At 39.9% G+C, this 19291-nt stretch overlaps 1 protein-coding gene across 3 annotated transcripts in view; it reads right to left on the bottom strand.

Moving 5' to 3' along the window:
• Window positions 1-18353, bottom strand: part of TMEM47 (transmembrane protein 47) — a 58079-nt gene extending 39726 nt beyond the window's left edge. Inside the window, exons 1-2 of one of the 3 annotated variants that reach the window (XM_040530904.1) lie at window positions 17863-18339; window positions 4056-4196 (exon numbers count right to left, since the gene is read on the bottom strand). In XM_040530904.1, the coding sequence (XP_040386838.1) occupies window positions 4056-4196; window positions 17863-18088 (367 nt within the window). In that variant the 5' untranslated portion in view covers window positions 18089-18339. Of the gene's footprint in view, window positions 1-4055; window positions 4197-17862 lie in introns of all 3 variants that reach the window. The other 2 variants (XM_040530910.1, XM_040530916.1) reach the window with 2 other exon arrangements.
• Window positions 18354-19291: the final 938 nt, after the last annotated feature.

Raw genomic sequence — 19291 nt, 5'->3', positions numbered from 1 at the left:
TCTTTGAAATCAAATTTTGTCTTCCAACACATCTGTATTTTTTTCTACCTTCATTTAACTGCAAGTTTGGTAAGTATACTTTCATTCTGTTTCACAGCATTATAAATAATAGCACAGAACTCAGGAGTTAATCCAGCAGAACTGCACTCTGACTCCGTCAGAATGTAAAGATATATTCTCTACATATTCTCCGAATATTATCTGCTTGTCATTCTTTTACTCCCTCACCCATATTTTCACTTCACCACGATTTCCCTAGCCTACTTCGTGTGAACATCATGTGAAATGTGTTAAAAGCTTACTGACCTCAAAGGTTCTTCTAAGACCTAATCATAAAAGGTAATGAAATTGTTTTGACACAAGTCACCCATATGAAGTCTCATTACTTCACAGTCAGTCAAATTTGTGTCTTAATGGGCTGAAAAGGAAGGAAATTCTTAAGACAGTGAGAGCACAAGCTTCTCGGAGAGCACTGTTAAAATAGAGCCTGTGAAAGCAAACATTTTAAATAACTTTTTTTTTTTTTCCAGACAATCAACAATTATACTTTCTATTCCTAAAATTTTACTTGGTTAGCACTCAGTTATCTGTAACCATATTGTGAGACTCCTTACGCTGACGAGTTTATGACCTTGGACATGGCACTTTGAGGATGCAGCTTTCAGAGCCAGTTTGAATCAGAAGCATTTAAAAACTCCAGCAAGTATGTATGCTACTGACCCCTACTTGACCAAAAATGCTGGGAAGAACTGTATGGGGACACCAAGTCTACCAAGCTCAATTAAGACTGATTTTTGTATCCCTTCATACAGCACACTGACATGAGTCAACGAATTAACAAGCCACCATGATGGCTAGCAGTGAGGTGTTTATAAACCCCAATGGACCAAAGATAGCTCCACGCAAGTGTCCTGCAACTCTGCCTTTCTGTATGCTGTACATTTTTCCATCACCTGAGATATTCTTGCTCCTCTCCCATTACGCAGAGCTGGTAGTACATATTTTAAACACACACTTCTGTTGATCACTCAATGGCTTATTCTCAGTATCTATGTAGAATAATTTTTTTTGTCCCTTTATCACCTCTTTCAGCCTCAGTAACTCATTCATCTTCTTCACCTACAAAGTCACTAAATGAAACCTAAAGCTGAGGGGAAAAAAAAATCAAAACGAGAAGAAATAAAAATGCCTGGAACCAACTGCTCGGATTCTGAAGTGCCTGGAGGTCACTTTTCCATTTGGTTCTCTCTCGCACACTGTGATGTTTTCTACCTGACACCCACATAGACCATTAATATATCTAGGCAACTCATGCTGCGTCCTTCTACCAGAAAGCGGCAGAGGGATGTGTTCCTACTCAGTCAAGCAAAATATTTTGTGATGTCAGAAGATTCATGGGACAGGGGTTTTCTAGCCTCGTGGATGTTCTGTGAAATTCACAGGTTGCATAACTTCACTGTGCTGCAACCTTAACTTTTTCCTCTTCACTGGTGGATTCTTCAAATGATTCTCTCAAGATATCTGTCCTGGTTTCAGGTAGGACAGAGTTAATTTTCCTCCTAGTAGCTGGCAGGATGCTATGTTTTGGATTAGAATGAGAAGAGCGCTGATAACATGCTGATGTTTTAATTGTTGTAGAGCAGTGCTTACACCAAGCCAAGGACTTTTCAGCCTCTCTCTGTCCTGCTAGCGAGCAGGCTAGGGATGCAGCAGGAGCTGGGAGGGGACAGACCCAGGACAGCTGACCCAAACTGGCCAAAGGGGTATTCCATACCATCTGACGTCATGCTGAACAATATATAGGGGTGGCTAGCCGGGGTGGAGGGGGGGGCCGGCTGCTCGGGGATAGGCTGGGCATCAGTCAACGGGTGGTGAGCAATTGCATTGTGCATCACTTATTTCGTACACATTATTACTATTAATACTATTATTATTATTATTATTATTATTATTATTATTCTTTTCCCTGTCTTAATAAACTGTCTTTATCTCAACTCACAGACTTCACTTTCCCGTTTCATCCCGGAGAGGGAGGGGGGAGGGTGAGCGAACGGCTGTGTGGTGTTTGGCTGCCAGCCGGGCTAAACCACAACAATATGTCAGTCCATACTCATCTCAAAAAGTAGCTGAAAGCAAAGAAAATCCATAGAAAATGATGGCAACAATGTCAGCATCAAATCTCTAAATGATTCTCCTCAGACTTGCCAGATAACAAAGAAGAATGGGGCAGGCTGTCTTTGCCTCATCATCTCTTTTTCTTTTACAGACTTCAGGCCAGGGCTATTTAAAATGCATGCAAGCATGTGCATACACACACACAGGCAAAGGAAAGAGATGAACACCACTCATGAGCTACAGCATTAATACATTTTCCTTTCTGATGCAAGTAAGCATTAAACCTGATCTCCTCTCTGGTGACAGCAACAGAACCCAAAAGAATGGCATGAAGCTGCATCAGGGGTTCAGGAAGTGGTTGGACAATGGTCTCAGACATAGGGTCTGGTTTTTTGGGTGGTTCTGTGTGGAGCTAGGAGTTGGACTCAACGATCCTTGTGGGTCCCTTTCAATCAGGAATATTCTACTGTTCTAAACTGCCACCTTCCCCTCCCCCCTAACTTTTGTAATAAATACTAGAACGAATTTTATACACTGGAGAACAGATTAAGCTTTAAACAAAACAGTAATATTTGGAAATTTTTTATTTAAATACAAACTGTCTAAGTAATATGGCAAGATAGTAATTGCTCACACATACGCTGCCTAATTTACTAAACAATGTTATGATAAATCAAAAGCCAAATAGGAGACAACTACGTAAACTCAACAATCCTTATCACTTCAAAGTTAACTGCCCAATATGATTTATAACCTCAGAATTAGTACTAATTTTTAAAGTAACGGCACAAGTGCCTTTATTTATTCAGTCAACTCAGCAATACAACACACGAAACAAAAAGATACAATTTCTGTTCAGAAAATCTGATCCTTCCTTGCACTCATTTTCTCAAAGTGAATAAAATATAACCTACTCATATTTCTTGAGCAAATAAAAGCACATCTTAAAATGCTGTGGTTCAATCAAAGTAACATAAACAGCAGGGGGCAGCAGGAGCCTTCCCCAGAGCTTTCTTTGATTTCTGAATCTCAGCCCTTCACGTGCTGAGTTCCTATCTTTTCATATACTTGTAAGTGGCTTTTTTTAATACATCCTGAAGACTACATTCTGTCATTCTCTTCATTACAGGCTATCAGAAGGGGCTTAAGCTGCTAGCTCCAATGCAGATATGAGTGACAGGATGAAGGCAAACTTTTCTTGGTGAATCTCAGGAGAAATAGAAACATCCATGCTAAGGCCCAAAATACCAGAATGTATGAAATGATTTGATATTGTAATTATACATCACTGGACCAGTTTTAGGGACAATTCAGATGCGTACGTCTCCCTTAAGATTTTGTGATAGTCTGTGTAAACTGTTCCATCCTGATGTTTTTAAAACCAAACAGGGACTACAGTGTGACAGCTTGTTAAACTAATAACTAAGTGAGCAAGCTGACACAATGAAATTAATTCCTCCAGTGGCACAGGAGCATCTGTAAATACCTCGCAACATAATCCTATTTATTTTCACACTTACGGCTTCAAGGTTTCACATTCGAGCATTAGTTTTCCCAGTTTAAAATTGTAAAAGGAAGAACATCAAAATATCAGAAAGGGCTTTGCATGAAGAATAAAAATGGGGCCATCAAGCAGCACAAAGTAACAGACTAAAAATGGTACTTAAATGGATTTATCTTGTGTAGTTTCCCCTGCTGCATATACTTCACCAAACCCGAAGTATAACAAGAATAAAAAATTGTTTAAGAACTATAAGAGTGCAACTGCAAAAATGATTAATATCTTGTAAAACTGGTATCCTGAAAAACCTCACAGGGCTTAACAGTCAAGAGGTAAACCAAATGCTTCTGAATTGGTATGCAGTACAAGGAACATTTTCTTTCATGAAAGTAAAGCTGCCCTCATGAACTTTTCATAATGGTGCTGGTAAACTGCTTACCTGCAGCAAAGAGCATGACTGCTACTGGTCTGTAGAACCGCCTCCGAGATCCCACACAGATAGAGATCAGACCAACCAGGAAAGCTATGAGAATGATGGCAGCACCACCCAACAGCAAAGCAAGAGTAGCTATCTGCCAGTCTATGGGAAAAAGAGAGAGAAAAAACTAATAACAATTCAATTGCAATAAAACAAGCCCATAGGCTCAGCAGAAACAACAGAATATGAGGAACACAGAGCCTGTATCAAGGTTTGGGTAAATACACAACTGCACTTTGGATTTCTTTTTGCTAATTAGCGAAACACCTTTACACAACAGATGCGACTTAACAGCAAAGTGCAACAACCTCACACAATTTTTCAAGGCTTAGCTGGCCTCATAGGGATTTCAGCTTGAGGAAGATTGAATAATTTGGTAACTTGGCTTTGTCCAATTTAGAATGAGAAATTGAGGTTGAGCCAGGATTAGCTAGCATGTCTTAGCTGACCCCAAGAATGCTGTAAGTCTCTCACAGAATAGAGTAAAACTCAAACCTCTGCTTGAACTGATTAGGGTGACATAGGAAGGGAAATACACAGAGGCTGATCATGGATACATTCCACTTGAGAGGTAACAAGCCCATGTAACAGGAATAAAAAAACTAAAGTAAAGGAAGGAGATTCTCAAAGGAAGGAAATAACACATTTTCAACACTAAAAAAGGCGAATGTTTAGCCCTTATAAAAGACGGTAATGATGATTAGATGCAGACCGAGTCAAATCTGAAATCTGCTTTAAAGTCATCCTAATGTGTCAGTTTTTCTTTTCTTCCCCCAAAAGCAACTTTTGAATCTGGCCCAGTGTATTTTCTAATTAATTTTATGTATGCAGTTACAAACAATGTCCTTGAAGTCTTAGATAATACAAAACAAAATTCATCTGCAAGCAGATGGACACCAAGGCCACACAACATCTAACTTAAAAGCTTCTGTAGGATTTTAGAAAGGCATAGCCTTAGTGCCATCTCTCCATGCAAAAGAGTACTTAAGACTTTGTTTCTCTGCAATCGTGGACTTCAAGAAAAAGAAACTGATCACTATTTACTATTGATCAGTATATTTTGTACTTTAAGGATACAATGCATATCTCATTACTTTGAGCATACTAGCATGCATACAACATTGAGAATGAAATGGAAGAATGTGTTGCATAGTTCAAAGAAAATAAAAGGATTAATAGTTTTCAGAATAGATTTGGAGATCTTAATGTTACTAAAATAAGAACAGCAACAATAAAAATACACATTCTCTTTCTGAAAAGCAAAATTCAGTGTTTTAGACAACAACAACATATTTCTGGTTTTGACAGGGATCTAATCTGCTAAAGATGCCTAAAATGCAGTTGTGGGGTTTGGGAATGGAAGGTTTGCAGCTATAATCACAAAAAAAGCCTTCATATGTTATATGAAAAAGATGGAGGAGATGAAAACAAGAAACTGAATAAAAGATCTATAAAGACATTTCTTAAAAAGGTTATTTTAAAGGTGTTTGTGAGTGTACACACTTATTTTCATTCTTGTTAGAAATCTAGGCATGTTGTTTACTAATACTTTAATTACTAAGTACTCAACCTTCCAAGCCCTTTTACTCCCTGTTTATGGACCAAAACCAGGGCTAGGAACAATCTTTCATTCTTCTACTTTCAGCATGCAATCTAAAACATCAGTTTGCTGCACGTTCCTCTGCTTTACTGTTAGTGGATGGAAATACGATTTTAGTTATGGATTGGAATGTTACGAGAAGTGTTTTTTAATGTTGATATGATACTTCAAAAACACTAAGTGGTTAGTATAGTGATGATTTAGAAAGTATTCTTCCAATATCACAGTGCATTATGGATAGAAAATACAGAAATAAATAAACAGAATGGACCATTTTGGAACACCATGAAAGGAATCTTCGCACTTGAAGATTACACAGATACAAAGACTAGACACGTAAATCCATCTTGCCCCAAAGTTAAAAGCCATAAAAAAGTGATAAAATAAATCAAAGTGCCAGATGGGAAAACTCAAAAACCACCAGTTTTGAAAGCCACTACAAATAATAAAATATTAAATATTGCCTTTGTATTGACCAGACACTGAAGTCTAATGCAAACAAAAGGTGTACAGCATTGGAGTAGCAAACAAATGGAAAAAGATTTGAGTACACTATTGCTTTACAAAGCCACGTAGCAAGGCCACCAATCAAGTGAAAATAACTAAGGCAAAGATGATATAGGCATGAGGTTAGAATAGAGCTTAGCTTCCAGGACAGAGCTATCTATGGATTTTGGAAAGGTTAAAAAATAAACAAGCTACTTTACTATAGTACCAACGTGGGAGGTAAAAGGACAAATCAGTGTTTGAAGACACCTACACTCCCAACTTAAGAAAAGAATTGACTTAGTTAAACAAAATTAGTTTCTAGAATAAGAGAGCCTACTTGTTGATGTTGACAATAGGACCAAACTGAGGACTGAGGTTCTATATGTTCCTAAGGACTGGGTATTTAACATTGTGTTCTGTGTTCCAAAATGTCTGGAATCTTCTCCTGCCCCACCTTTTTTTTTTTTTTTTTAGTTCCAGTTTACATTTATGAGACCATGCAACGCTAGCAGCCTTTAGGTAAACCTGCAACAACGATGGATTCTGTTTGAAGAACATCATGAAAGTCAGTCCAGTCAGACAGCAGACAGACATTACAGCATAAATAATAAGGGGCTGAGTTTTTCTATATTGCCTACCATGGAAACTGTATGCTTAAATCTCCTTGTTGTCTTAGAAACACCTTAACTATCAATTCTGTAAGCCATTTGAGCTAGCAACAAAATAAATCTTATGTTGGACCATGTAAACAAATTTCTGTATAGGCAATGCAGAAATTATTAACAGCGATTATTTTAAGAAGAGGCCACTGGATTTGTTTTATACAAGAGAAAACAAACATCCAAGAAAACTGAATCACTACCCCTGAAAGAAGAACCCCCTGTAAGTTAAGATAGATACAACATTATAACCACATGTAACAAATGCTTTTCTACAATAACCAGGTGTAGTTTCCTCAGACTACCCAGATGTGATTTATAACACACAGCATCAAAATGGGAACAGCAGATTTCTCCTTTACATAGTGTTACTGGTACACAGAACATGAATATCATCAGTATACTTTGGTGGTATCCAAAATATGCTTGTACCATATCTATACATGAGACAATCTTGTAAATGAGTTACTATACTCATTTCAGGAGACGGCAGTTCAGTGAGACTATTTGTGCAGAGATAAAAATGTGCATGAACATGAGCAAAATGGGACTTAGGAGATGATCTTTATAAGTTTTCAGGATTATAAATATGTGTTTACACTTAAGAATGCACATAAATATTTTTCACTGTACATCAGTACAGTTTATTTACATTATACAACAACTATTTAAGAAAAATGTCAGGAACTAGTAAAAACTCCACTCCCGCAAATCCTTAAAAACTTCCAGATTTTAAAAGGTGCTGCCGTCTCGCAGGCATGCTGAAATTAAGTTCCTTTGTTGTTTTATACCTGCAGAGACAACAGAAAGCCTAACTTTTTCCAATTTTCATGATTTTACCAATCTGAACAACAGGAATTAATACATTTTTGGACAATCGCTGAGTAATTCAAGACAGATTTCTTAAGAAAAACCTCATTTAATTTGTACTGTATTTAGTTCTATAAATCCAAACAGTTTTTTACTGCACACGAACCATTACTATGTTTATTCCATGGTAAATCTACAGCTCAGTTCTGGTAGCGATGATAACGTTTGCATAATTTTTATTATAACAATCTGCCTGTTAGTTTAGGGATGTGGATTTCAATATTTGCAAATGCATGTAAATTTGAGCCCAGGTTCTTCAAACCTATTTTCAAAGCACATTGTATAAAATTAATAAAAATCACCACTTTGAGTAAAATAAAATATATGATGTTTCTTTTCAATTAATTGTTCACAGATAATTCAGTGCCTTTTTGCGAGGACAGCCTGGTTACATTGCTCTTTGGAAATTATACCAGTTTCTTAATAATATGGAAGCACAATGTTAATTGTGCACTAAAAGGTGTGACTCTCCTACCTTCTTGCCCCCTAAAGAAATGACCTAAGGCTTTAACTGTATATTCATTTATAATTAGAAGCACCTCATTTTGCTCTATTTCTTGGGCAAAATAATGCTTCAGTACCAAACTGAAATCCGGAAAGCCTTAAAAGAAGGATTAAAAAAATATAAAAGTTCTGCAATGTTTATTTTAATAGATAGGCCATTTGTTAATGTGAGAAAGAGCAATGCAAATGGCTAGCACTCTCATTTTTTCACATTTTCGGCAAGTTCCCAAAAAGTTAAATATTCTCTCTATATGGTATTGTCTAATAAAAGAAGCTGTGGAAGTAGAAGCATATTGTTGGAATATGTGAAGTATTTGTACATATGTTTCTTTCAGGCAACACAAGCAAACTGAATGCATCTCTAAAGAAACAATCAAGTACTCCTTTCTTTCATACAATGGTTCTTCACAGAGTCCTCTCCTCATAGAGGCTAAAGAAATACATGCATCTGTTACAAGCTGAAGGTAATGACCTAGCACTAAACAAAACACCAGCACTAAAAAAAACAAAACCAAAAAAACTTATAACATTCTAAGGCAAGTTTTTCTGATTCATTGCAAAGCCTCCACTTAGTACATACCTGCTGTCAGCCAACAAATATTCCTAGAAATTTTAATATAGCATTTAAATTCAGGAGTATTGAATTTCAAAGAGTGTGTCAAGTAAAGCATAGAAAGTTGAAGCACCCACGCGTAAGGAATTAAATATAACCTACTGAATGTCATAACAATCAACTAAGATAAATAAGACCGCTACAGATATTCTTAATTGTTTCACATTAAAAATTATTTTTAAGGTTATCAAAAGTCATCAACTTCACCACCAAACAGCCAACAAAAGTTTTAAAAGTATAGCAACAATATAAAAAGACAAAGGTTGAATCTATTTTCTAAAAGTACATTTGTCACATGATAGTGCTCTTTTTTTCAGCATTATCAGGTGCATGGACTTCTGTGGAAGGTCAAACAGTGAAACTCAGTGGAAATACTGAAGCAAAACAAGTATTGCGTTCACCTTTAAGATCTGTGTGTATAATAATTTTACGTAAGAAGTCAGTTTTTTGGAATCTTGCCTGAGACGAAACAACGTGTTTTTTGTTTGTTTTTTAAAGAAGTTGCTCAGATGAATTTTGCTTTTACCTTCTAAGTTCAAAACAACCAAAAAATAAAATTAAAAAAAAAGAAAAAAAAAGAAAAAAATATTTGGCTGATATGCGGATGAAGGGCAAAATGGCTAAACCTGGGAAGCCCAGCATTTATAAGTTATTTGGTTTCTACTCCTCCATTCTTTTACAGTCAGCACAACAAGTACAGTCTCTTGAGACTGTAGTCTACACTTCTTCACACTACAGAGAGAAGCCCTTTCTGGCAAGATCCATACCAAATTTCCATTAAGTTCCTCTAGCCACAACCTCTCACAGTGGAACCTTGTACAAAATAGTAATAACTAAATATTTTGTGCTCCTTGTCAGTTCATACAGTATACTTATTACTGCTAGTTGCTGTACAGATGCACTCTGGTTTCTGCATCTGCTTTTATGGATTCAGATTTTTCTAAAGTATGAAAATTGCTTGTGTGTGTGGCTCTTCAAGTTACTTCATCACTTAAAAAGTGTTAGCCATAGCTGTGGGAACCAGACAGCAGTGGCTGGGTGCATCATTTTCTTAAGACAGACCTCAGATACTCCATCAAGGCATTCTTCTACTTGTGACTTCAGTGTGAACTTGAACATAAGATATAACAAAGTGAGGTCTCAGCTGTAAAAATAAGCTGTTCAGGGAAGAGACAAAGCATTTTTCTACTTCTTTTGCAACAGGAGATTTATGTATTGTGCTATTACCTCAGAACTTGGTCGTCTTCTACACACAAAGCCGTTGATACCAGGAGTCTTGCACAACACAGGTGGGCTAAACAGTGAGGTTTTTACGTACTAATTCATCAGGATTTTGGCAACATCCAAACAGAAATTTGAGCATTTTAAGCTGAGTGTCAAAATCCTTAAGTGCCTCCTAAGGATAATTCAGAGGTTCCACATAAGGCATCAGTCACTTTCAATTTACTATACAAGAAGCTTGCAGGATGGTTTAGTGCTCCTGATGCTGAGTGGAAAGTCATTTAGAGCCAGACAAAGAAAAAAAGAACATGCACAGAGATGTATCCAAAAAACGGCTAAGTGGAGCAAAATCAAGGATACCCGTGTCTTGCTGAGACATGGGATGCCAATGTCTAATGATAGCAGCTGACTAATGAAATAGAAAAGGCAGATGCCTCCTTAATTGCAAGATATTAGAGGACTTCTCAGAAACTGCAAGATCATTGCTTCTCGTCTCCAGACCTGAAACTCTACTTCCATTTCCAGAAGAATATAACTACTGGGTATGACTGATACCACTCTCTTCCATCTGCTAGACCCAGGCCATAAAAATATAAGAAAGATCTACAGAGCACGTAAACAAATAGATATGATGGAATATGAATCTGAGTCTTGCTTTCAAGTCACTCTTACCTAAAAATGGTCTGTTCTGACTTTCCACCAACAAACAAAAATGCCTGAACATTACTGGGAGGCAGCCCGAGTTCAGTTTCTCCCAGCTTGGAGGGAGAAGTCGTTAGCAGTCATTTACAATGTTGCGTCTCTCTCACTCAGGCTTGTTCTTGCTTTACTCTCCTCCAGAGCAAGACAACTTTGATCAGAGCAAAAGACACTGGCTCTGTTCCAGGTTAGGTAACAGCTGGTTGGAAGGACTCTCTATCATCTTAATTCCTCAGCCTGGGAAGAACTTGCTTGCTAGATCCGAGGACTAATTAGGCAGCCATTGTGCAGATGCAGGCAATGCTACAGGAAGTATTTTAAACCAAATGCCACTGCCCACGTGGATTTGTTCGGGAATGATGGTAGCAGGTCAGGCACCTCTTCATTCACCTTTCAATGGCAAGCAGAGCTCTTGGTGTCTTCCACCTGAGGATGCTGTTGAGCAGGCTGGGTAAAATTTGGTTCCCAGAGAAGTCAGCAGCACGCAAAGCAGATACTGTCTCAATTTCTCAGGATGATTTCAGCAGTCTGGCACAAGATACGCAGTGCATTAATCTGTCTGATGTTTCTGTTTCAGCTGCTGTATCAGGCAGACTATGGTGGCCCTGAGACTACTGGACTCAAACTTTGTGTGCTTCAAAAACAGTGCGTCTTATCCTTATTCTCTACAGGACATCAAACCAAACAACAAAAACAATAAAAATATGGTAACCATCTCTGCTGCTGCTGTTGTGCAAAGGAGACAGATTTTGCAAGACAAGATGGTCTAATGCCTTGGGGGGTTACAGATGTATGAGCAACTTGAAACATAGCAGGTGCTTGCTCCTCTGCACACTGACACACATCTCTCCTGAAGATTAAAGCTTGCATTCCTTATTTATAAAAAATACACACTTTGGGAGGGTTTAGTATAACTCCTCTCTTTCTGAGTCATGGCCTGCCTGCACTTCTAAAATCACTGAGTAAAATCCTTTAAATGAAGCACCTCTTCAGATAGAGTCAAGTGCTGCCATTATACCGATCTTTATTTTATTATTTAAAGGCAACGTGCATTGCACATCACTTTTGACAACCGATGACTTCAAGACAAGCACAACATTACAGAAAATCAAGTAATCTGTAATTCATTCACAGAATAATACAGCGTGTACTCAGGCACTTCTTCCATTGGCTATGTGGCATTCCTCTGAGATTAGCTTGCTACTACACCATTTGAATTATCGGATATTCATTCATTCAAGAAAAAAATGAAACACCCACCTACAACTCCAAGAACATCAGAAAACCCTGGAAATCTTAGAATTGTGTCATTAGGAGAAAAGTGTGGGAGATGTGTTATACAAGCTTTTCAAGAAAAGCTCACCTTTTCTGACCTCAACCATATATACTACTACATTTCAGTAATCTGAAGAAGGAAGAAGTGCACTTCATGTTGTAACAGAAGTGTAATTATTTCCTACAGTTACCAATGCTCTTCAAGCAAGCTGGCCATCTTTTGCAGTTTTCAAAACTCATTCCACTGTTCCTTGCAGAAAACAGTTAGCATTTAGAATAGTTCTAATAGTACTTTCCATCAAAATGATGGCATTTATATTATAGAACTGGAACAAGTGAAAACACATAAAGCAATACAGCTGGATAGACTTTACCCTCTACAGCTTGCTATCTTGAATCTTATGTGGTCATCCCTGGACACAAATCAGTAACAGAGGCAAGGTTACTCTATACTTGATTCTAAATATAAAGTCTCATCAAATATTTAAACCACTTACAATCTCCCTAACATAAGGAACATCTTTTAACTTACTGGTGCAAGGGTTCTTTATTAAATAAAGACTGAGAGCAACAGGATAAGTTGTAATGAACAACAGCAGTAACAATAACCCGCTAAGATTGGAAGTATTCCTTTATCTATTTTTTTTTTTAAAGAGCGTTATCAGTCATAAGGTGTATGGTGCTCTCTGATCAGATAAACTCACACAAACTTCACACTTTACACATCAAAGTGCTATAACTATACCTCTTAGCTGGCTGGAGAAGGATGGCTAAAATGGTAGCTTGCCATCAAACTAAAAGGTCTAGACTACTGTGCAGAAGTCTTAGATGTGTTACGCTCACAGAGCATGGCCTTGGGTAGCCTGAGACTAAAGCGCTCCATTTATAAAAGGGGGAGCATAGCTTAAAATATTCTATTTGGGCTAAGGGGAGAGGTAATTAACAAATTCAAGGCATTCTGAACACATTCAAGAAGTCAGATAAACATAAGGCATAAACAGAGTATCAGTGACCACAGAGTCACAGAAAAAATTTGGTTAGAAAAGACCTCTGGAGGTCACGTCACCCAGCTCCCTGTGGAAAGAAGGGCCAACCTCCAAGTCAGACCCAACTTCATAGCTAGATAAGCTTGCTCAGGATCTTAGGTGGTGAGTTTGAAGTAGTATAGCTTTTGATTTTATATCCACCTTCAGATAAAGTGTTGGGGATGATTATTAAAGAGAGTAATATGGAAAGTGCCAGACTACATTTTTTTAAAAATAAATTTAATGTTTTATTAATTCATCTGTACATTGTGTGAGCTACTTTCTTCAGACTTAGTTAAATCACATTTGTTTCCCTTATTTTATATCAAACTATCAGCCTTGCTAAGGTTTTTACAAATGTGTCAACATCAACTCAGAGCAACAATCCACATCTTCTAATGAGGAAGCTGCTTTTGAGCTAGAAATTTCCCGTTGGAACAACTGCTTAGATTCAAAACAAGCAGATACCATCCAAGACCATTGAGCCATGTTAATTCGGATATCGGCATCTAATGTATAATTAAGGTTAAAACTCTTCAAGTGCTACCAAATGAGCAGCCTCTGATTTTATTTTTTTTCCTTTCGAGAACAAATTAGTACAGAATTATAAGCACAAAACTAGATTCAAGTCATTTTACTGCATTATGCTTTAAGTTAAGCTTACGTTTATGGTTTGACATTTTTAAACCGCTAGGCTTCAATATGTACAGAGGCCCTTTTGCATTTATTTCCTTGAGATTGTTTTGTTTTTCAAACATTCATGGGTGGTTCTTAGAGAATAACTGAGTTTTCATAAACAAATACATAGGTTATTAAGTAACAAAGTCATGTCCCTCACCCATCAGGATAGTTTCATACTGGTTAATAGTATTCATTCAAATATATTTTTATATGCGCTATTTTCACAATAAACTGAAATGCTCCAAAACGAGCCATTCTTCTCTATGAATAGTGTGTGTGTGTATATATATATATACACATATAAAATGTAAAATACATGATTTTTACCTGACAGATCAGATTCTGTGGAACCATTCCACATCATATTTATGTATCTTTGATTTAGAAAACTATAATGTCTGCAGTGAACTGCATAAATTCAAATCTAACATTATTAATTCTGAAAACATAAGGCAACTACCTGTACAGGTATAGACACATCATGCAGTTATACATAAGATGTATTTAATTTTAGGCAGATACTGAGACAGAAATAAATATTCATACATAACTCTTAACTCCTGATAAATCTGTAAATGAACCATTGCAAATCAGACTTAATACACTTCAAATGAGGTCTAAAGAAAATTTTGTTTAATGACACCAAAGAGAGATTCCAAACCCTGTAAGTTTTCAGTTTAGCATGTGGGTTTAAAACATAACAGACTTAAAGACAACCTGTGCACAAGCCAATTTAAGCTTTGATCATAGAAAATAATTTTATGCCTAGACAGCTGGTGGAACTGTAAAGCAACATTTCTGGATTTTATCACAAAGATCTCCACACTGGCAACTTTGTTAAATTTTCAGCTCCAGAAATTGTTATTAGTGGGAATTTTAGAATTTCATACAGGGGAGAGGAATATGCATGAATAAATTTCTATTTCTTGCAATTACAGAAAAAAAATGAAAAGATGATTTATGTAGACTGTAAAGACTGAAAAAGAAAAAAGCAAATTAAGATGAGCTCTTTTATATCTTGAGGTTTTTAAAAATTAATTTGTCTATTTCACATACTTGAACTGGCAATACTGTGCAGTACTTACACAACTTTAAAAGCAGTATGAAAACAAAGGATTGCTTGCAAACTATAGAAAAAGGCCTCAAAACAGTGAATGAACGCATGCAAAAACACACCCCAAGCACTAGCATTACTCAAAGAAAACACAATTATTTCCTGCTATAACAGCCAATGTAATCATGTCCTGTACATTTCCTTCTGTTCAACCACTACCAAGTTGCCCTTTTGATAGCAGTCAGGGGTCCTACATCTAATTACAACAAAGGTTTTTAATTAAACCTTGAATATGCTTTAACAGCTTCTAGCATGAGCTTGCCCTTGATGGTGCCACTTGAGGTGCTCTCCTTCAAGGGATGATGAAGTAAATCTCTTAAAACCATGGGTGAAGATGCCTTTTTCTTGTGTATACTACTGCTTTTCACAGCTAGCTAGCTACAAAGCTGCTTGCATTGGTATCAAACTAAAAGAGCTTTCCCTGTGGGAGCTCTCCACTATCTCCAAAATATACCGCTTGCTATATTCTTGATGTAGGAGGAAAGCGCACTTAAAATATTAAGGAAGCACACTAAATGGTCTTGAATATGAGCCCAGCCCAACTGGATGAACTTACTGGGAGCCCTTCCACTGACTTTAGTAGAAATTATAACACGCTAGCAGAACGTGAAGGCATACAGTACAGTGTCTCATATTTCAGGTCTCCTCCGAGTGCAGAATTGTGTGCCAAACATGGGGAAAATTAAGGTTTTGTGTTTTTTTTTTTTTTTCCCCCTAGTCACCTCAAATAAAACAATCATTCCCTTCATCCCCAGTAGCTTGTGAAACCTGGCTCCACTAGACAGGAAAGTATCTAAGGAAAATAAGTAAAGCTCATTCAAGGAACTTGAATAAAACTGAGCAGGCAGGAATTTTCACACAGTATAGAAGAAAGCTTCAGGAGAGGGCAAATTTTCAACATACAGTGTCCCACAAAACTATATTTTATTTCTATCCATCCACACTGATTCGTCTTCCATCTTTCCATAAACAAATAGGTAACTAATAAAGCAACGAGATAAATTAGTTGCCTTACATGCTGTTCCATAAACTGTCCTGCTTCTCTTAATGTCCCACTGTGTACGTGCATGTGTGTATGCACATGCGTGGTGGGGCACAGATTGAGGGGGGAGCCCAATGAAGTGTGTGTGGGGCAGGGGGATTTGAAGCAGGTTCTCATTCAAGCCAGCTAAAATGTCCTTCTGCAATCAAGGGGATACTATTTCAGGAGACAGAGAGAAGGGGCAAAGGATTCACGTTGCTAAGGAGACAGTAGAAGATGACATTCCTACATAAATTTCCATTTATACCAGGGAAGGAAAAGAAAGCTCTCCGAAGTTTGTGTAGATACCCGGGTAACTGATTGAAACTGACGGTTCTTTACAATTCATTTTGAGGATGTATGATTTAAAACAAAATCCAAAACAACATTCAAAACCTCAAATATTACTCCACACAAGTATAGAAAGACAAGAACAGGAGCAAAGGAACCTGTGCAATTTCTACTCAGAGATCAGCAATTTCCTAGAACCTGTAAGAGGATTTCAGAGAAGCCAGAAAAAGAAAAGCCATCTAGAACATGCAGACAGTCCCTTGCCCCTTTCCCAAAACAAGCATCTCATCCCTGTGTGATTTACCAGAAGCTGGAGAGCACAGTGATCCAAACGGATGATTTAGCAATGCAAGCATGTGTGGGGGGAGCACGGGGGTGGAAATGAGGGGCAGAGGTGAAGAAGAGAGGCCAGCTTCATTTGTAAATGTTTCTGTTGGGATTCCTGATATTGGAATCGGCATAAAGTAAATAAAACAACACATGAAAACAGAAACGATTATCGAACTACAAAAGAATTTACTGAAAAAATATTCAACAGGCAGCTTGTTTGTATCACTCACAACCAGTTGAGTGTTTTTTTTAGTACCCCAAGCAACAGCGAATGGCATTAAAAATAAATAAATACTTATGACCAAAGACATAGAAACCTGAAGAACAAAAGAACATCAAGAAGTCAAAATAGAGGATGTGGCAAGAAGGAAAAGAAGTATGAAAGACGATGGCAGCAATAGCAGTACATGATAGAAAAAGACACACAAGCACACCAAGAGGGATGGAGAGAGCTAGAATCCAGATGTCTTCACTTGGGACAAAATAACATTTTATTTTATTTATTTATTAAGATTAGGAAGCTTCAGCTTTCCATGCCTGGTGACTTCTGGGGATGGGGACGTAATGATCAGACCCTTGATCCCCAACAGCTTCTCCTTATACGATAACAACGGCCACAAAGAAAAATAATCAAAAGTAGCCTAAAGTCGTGATCTTTTGTGAAAGCAGTCAAGCAGAGATAAGGAATCTGTCACCTCTTTCATTTACAGAAGCTATCCTCAAACCTCTCCTGCATCCTAGACCGTCACGCGGGGAAGGGAAATAGCAGACGGTGGACTCCCGGAGCCCTCCCCAGCGCTTTATTTCCAGAAATCCCTGCCCTCGCCTTCGCTCGCAAGGCGGAGGAAGAGGGGCCGGAGCCGAGTGGCACGGGAGGGCGCCCCGCTGCACCACGGCGGGTGGGGACGGCAGGCGGGGGGGGCCAGCCCAGGCCCCGGGAAGGCAAAGGGGAGGAGGGGGAGGCCGGGAGACGAGCACGGAGCGGCAGGGGGCCGGGAAGGGTGCTCAGGGCGGGCGGTCAAGTGGCGCCCGTACTTTTCCCGACGGCGGCGGCCGGAGCGGAGCGCAGGGCAGGGAGAGGGGCGGCAGCGGGCGAGGCGGAGAGCCCGGGGAGGAGAGGGGGCGGCGGATCAGGGCCCCGGGCACCACTCCGGTACGGAAGGGCTGTCCCCGGGAGCTCGGACCTCGTCCCGAGCCGCTCGCAAACCCGGGCGGCCGAGGAGAGCCGACTTTGGGATGGCGGGGGCACGCCGGCGGGGCAGCCCGGGCACGGAGAGCTCCTGGCGGCCGCGGTGGGGCCGGGGGAGCGGGAGGCGGCTCGGGGACAGGGGGGACAAGGTGGAGGGGCAGGGGGAGCGGGGACAGCCGTATCTCACCGCTGTGCAGCGTCGACTCGCAGAGCCAGCTGTCCAAGTTGCCGGGCTTGCGGCAGGACTCCCAGAGGGACAGGTAGTACTGGTGGTCCGCCGTCACCCAGGCGGGGCTCAGCACGGCCCCCAGGTCCAGGCACAGCGCCAGGAAGATGCACACCAGCCCCACCAGCTTCAGCGGGGTCAGCACCGAGACGCGCACCTCCTCCATGCCGCTGCCGGACGAAGCCATGGGGACCGGGGGGAAGGAGGAGGAGGAAGATGAGGAGGAGGAGGAGGAGGATGCTCTACCGCCAACCCCGAGGGGAACAGGAGCGAAAGCCCGGCTCCCAACAGGAGAAGCGGGGGGCGGGAGGAGCAGCGAGACCAGCGCTGACTAACGGCGAGGAGAGGCTTTCGCAGGCAGCACGGCTCCCTCCCTCCTCCGCCACGCTCCCGCCCCGGTGTATCAGGTGCAGCAGCTCCCCCTGTCGCGCTCGGCTCGGCTCGGCCCGGCCCGGCCCGGCCCCGCAGCGCTCCTCCCCCGGCCCGCCCTCCGCCTGGGGTGGTGCCCGGCCACGCACGGCTCGGGTGGGCTCGGCCCGGCATGGCCGCCCTCGGGGCGAAGTTTGGGGAACTTTCCCCGCTCAGCCCGGGCAGAAACGCGTGGAAGCGGCGGGTGCGGGTGCGGCCGGGGCTGGGTGCCCCGCGGCAAAGCGCCGTGGAGCGGGGGAGCGGAGAACCGGGAGAAAAGAAAGGCCACCTCGGGTTGGGGATCAGCAGCGGCTGACCTTGATTCCTCTTCTCAAATGACCTTTAAATCACAAGTCTTCAGTATAAGGTTAAAGAAAGAAAAAAATCAAGGTTTCGTTGTTCGCGCACGGGCGTACTGGTAATCCTCTTTTCCCTCTCCCATCAGCTACGTTTCTGAACCCAAATTAAATCTTAAGAACGGATGAGTACTTTGATCAGCTTTCATTTCATCTCTGTTTATTTTGCTTAATTAGCATTACAGTACTGAGAATGTCAAGGGTGAATATTTTGGCTAGTTATTAAACATTAGTACTAGTATAATTCACTATCTCCCTCACAAAACAGAAACACATACAGAGATGTTGTATAATGTCCATTAAGGACTATTAAAAATAATAATAATAATAAAAAAAAAAAGTTCAACCCTCAGATTTGAAAGGGAACAATGAACAACATGACTGAGATTTGAGGCAGAACTATAAAAATGAGAAGGGAGAAATCAAGCCCCAAAAGCCATCGTCAAGTGTAGAAACAGGAGAAAATCCTGCTCCTTAAGCCTTTCTTCTAACTACAGGAATATTCTCAGTAATTTCAAAAGGTGCATGGTTAAATCCTAATGATTTAGACAACTTTCCTCACTCTGCTTCACTCTGTAGTCCTTTAAGGCAGGAACAGAAAGAAAGAATATTATTTATATTGCAGG

This window comes from Cygnus olor, chromosome 1, assembly GCF_009769625.2.
Source record: "Cygnus olor isolate bCygOlo1 chromosome 1, bCygOlo1.pri.v2, whole genome shotgun sequence".
Classification (NCBI taxonomy): Eukaryota; Metazoa; Chordata; class Aves; order Anseriformes; family Anatidae; genus Cygnus; species Cygnus olor.
Note: the sequence above shows the minus strand (reverse complement) of the source record. Positions and strands in the feature narration are given on the sequence as shown.